The sequence below is a fragment of the Garra rufa genome, chromosome 16 (assembly GCF_049309525.1).
Source record: "Garra rufa chromosome 16, GarRuf1.0, whole genome shotgun sequence".
Lineage (NCBI taxonomy): Eukaryota > Metazoa > Chordata > Actinopteri > Cypriniformes > Cyprinidae > Garra > Garra rufa.
In genome coordinates, this window is record NC_133376.1 from 787705 (window position 1) to 790123 (window position 2419).

General features: G+C 37.7%; 1 protein-coding gene across 1 annotated transcript; it reads left to right on the forward strand.

The window, feature by feature from the left end:
* The first annotated feature begins 352 nt into the window (after positions 1-352).
* LOC141288988 (uncharacterized) lies at positions 353-1361 on the forward strand. Its single transcript, XM_073821182.1, has 2 exons — positions 353-554; positions 644-1361. Exons 1-2 carry the CDS (start codon positions 353-355, stop codon positions 1342-1344), a joined length of 903 nt encoding a protein of 300 aa, XP_073677283.1. The 3' UTR covers positions 1345-1361.
* The last annotated feature ends 1058 nt before the right edge of the window (positions 1362-2419 follow it).

The following is a 2419-nucleotide window of genomic DNA, read 5'->3' on the forward strand; positions in this document are numbered from 1 at the left end:
TTTTATATTGCTCTTTCCATTCTGCAAAGCAAACAGGATGTAAGCAGCAGTGTTCTAAATTGCAACTATTTGATAGCGACTTTGTTGTTAACTTTGTTATAATAATGTTTTTATCCCTTTTTTGTTTTTGACAATCAGAGGGCGACTTCGCGTCACAGAGACAAAGTGAGGGATGGAGGGGGACTTAGGAGGAGGACAAAGGAGTGGATATAGGTTGGTGACAGGGGACGGTGAAGAGCTGGCAGATGGAGGACGGACTCTGAAGTGTCAAGAGATGGCGGATGGTCAATAACTGACCAATGCAAAACCGGAGGGACGAGGGAGCCCCGCGGAGCTGGTGGACTGACGGACCATGGTGGAGCCGCTGGGTCAACAGGCCGAGGCTGAGTCTGGGATTCAGAGGCTGGAGGCGGAGACAAGGGATCCTCCAGCAATGATGTTGATGGAGACCAGCAGACCTGTGATGATCCAGTGGTCGGAGGGTGAGCTGAGGGGCTGCCAGGACACAGCAGAGGCGATGGTGAGGACTGGTGCAGAGGTGGTGGGAGAGGAAGGCTGGGCGGGAGTCCAGGATGATCAGGGGGTTTACAGAGGGTTTACTTTAATATGGACAAAACTGAGATAATTTTCATTGGAACCCCAGCACTCACCAGCAACATTTCTACCAGTTTCTCCTGTGAGATTGCTGGCTCTCACATCAAAACATCTACCTCTGTCAAAAATTTAGGTGTAATCTTTGACTCCACACTCTCCTTTCAGTCTCACATTAAATCAATCACTAAATCTGCATTCTACCATTTACGTTGTATTGCCCAACTGCGTCCCTTCATCAGTAACAAAGATGCTGAAACTGTCGTTCATGCATTTGTCTCATCACGCATTGATTTCTGTAATGCCCTCTTCATTGGTCTACCTGCCAGCTCCATCTCCAGATTACAATACATTCAAAATTCTGCAGCTAGAATACTCACTCATACCAAACATTCTGCTCATATAACCCCAATATTGTATGGCCTTCATTGGCTCCCAGTTGCATACCGTATCAAATTCAAAATTCTCCTCCTTGCTTTTAAATCCATAAATGGCCTAGCTCCCTCTTATCTTTGTAATATACTTGTCCTCTACATCCCCATTCGATCACTACGTTCCTCTGATTCTGGCCTTCTTGCTGTCCCTCGGTACCACCTCTCTTCAATGGGGGGCAGATCATTTAGTGTTATTGCACCCAAACTCTGGAACTCTCTACCACGCTCACTCCGTTCTGTTAATAATATCTCAGAATTTAAATCTTTACTCAAAACTCACTTGTTTTTTGAATGCTATACCTCTAATTTGATAAACTGACCATTTTGTTTGATCAGTCTGTACTCTCCATATCTGTCTCTTAGGACTTGTCTTGTATTTCCAGTTTGTTATATTTGACTTCTTGTACGTTTGTTAACCTAATGTTTCTCTACTGATTGTGGTTTCTTTCAAAGTCTGTTCGGATTATCTCGTCTGTGTTACATTCATTGTAAAGTGTCCTTGAGCTCTGGAAAGGCGCTATATAAATAAAAATTATTATTATAATTATTATTATTACAAATGATATGTGCTGCCCACACACACTATAACCCTTATGTGGTCCTCTTTTTCAAATCACGCTCGGGGATTTCGGGGTACTTTTTCACCCCCGTAAACAAAATGCAATTTTGTAACAAAATAATAGTTAAATAATATATATATATATATATATATATATATATATATATATATATATATATATATATATATATATATCTGTTAATTAAAGTTTTTATTCCACATTTGTGCAGTTTTCAGTGGGTTAATGATATTTTTTAAATATATATAAATTAATAAATAATTTTTTTAAAATGGGTTTTTATAAAAAACTGTGTTTTTATGTAAAATTCACTTTATAAAAGACCCACATTTCTAACTTTAATTCATGGGGATAACATAGATAATTTGGTTTGGTGTAAAATTTTTGCCCATCTTTTGGAAAATCCAGTTTTAAAGTAAAAAAATAATCACTTTTACCACCAGTTGGCTACAGAGCTCCGCTATTTGTTATTTGCCCACCAAAAAGATATCTTTTAACAAGTTTTTTTTCAGTTGAGTTCATAGCTACATGTTATGGAATCACAATTCTAACAATAAAAATTACTTTTTGTCAAAGTTCAGCATTTTTTGTACTGAAAAAAATCAGCTCTATTACATATTGTGTAGCAGTACACAACATGAACATAAGAATGCAAAAACAGCATTTTTTTTTTGGAGACAAATTATAAGAGAGCAGTCTTTATGGTCTCACAAATGTATTTCTGTGTCCTGCTGCGTATTTCATATGTAAATATGAACTTAACAGAAAAAAAAAAAAAACTTGTAAAAAAATATCTTTCAGGTGGTCAAATAGCAA

Bases quoted from the DNA above. Each gene is read 5' to 3' on its own strand.
- LOC141288988 (XM_073821182.1), top strand. From the start codon at position 353: ATGGTGGAGCCGCTGGGTCAACAGGCCGAGGCTGAGTCTGGGATTCAG. The intron at 555-643 runs GCTGGGCGGGAG...TTGGAACCCCAG, and splicing joins AGAGGTGGTGGGAGAGGAAG to CACTCACCAGCAACATTTCT.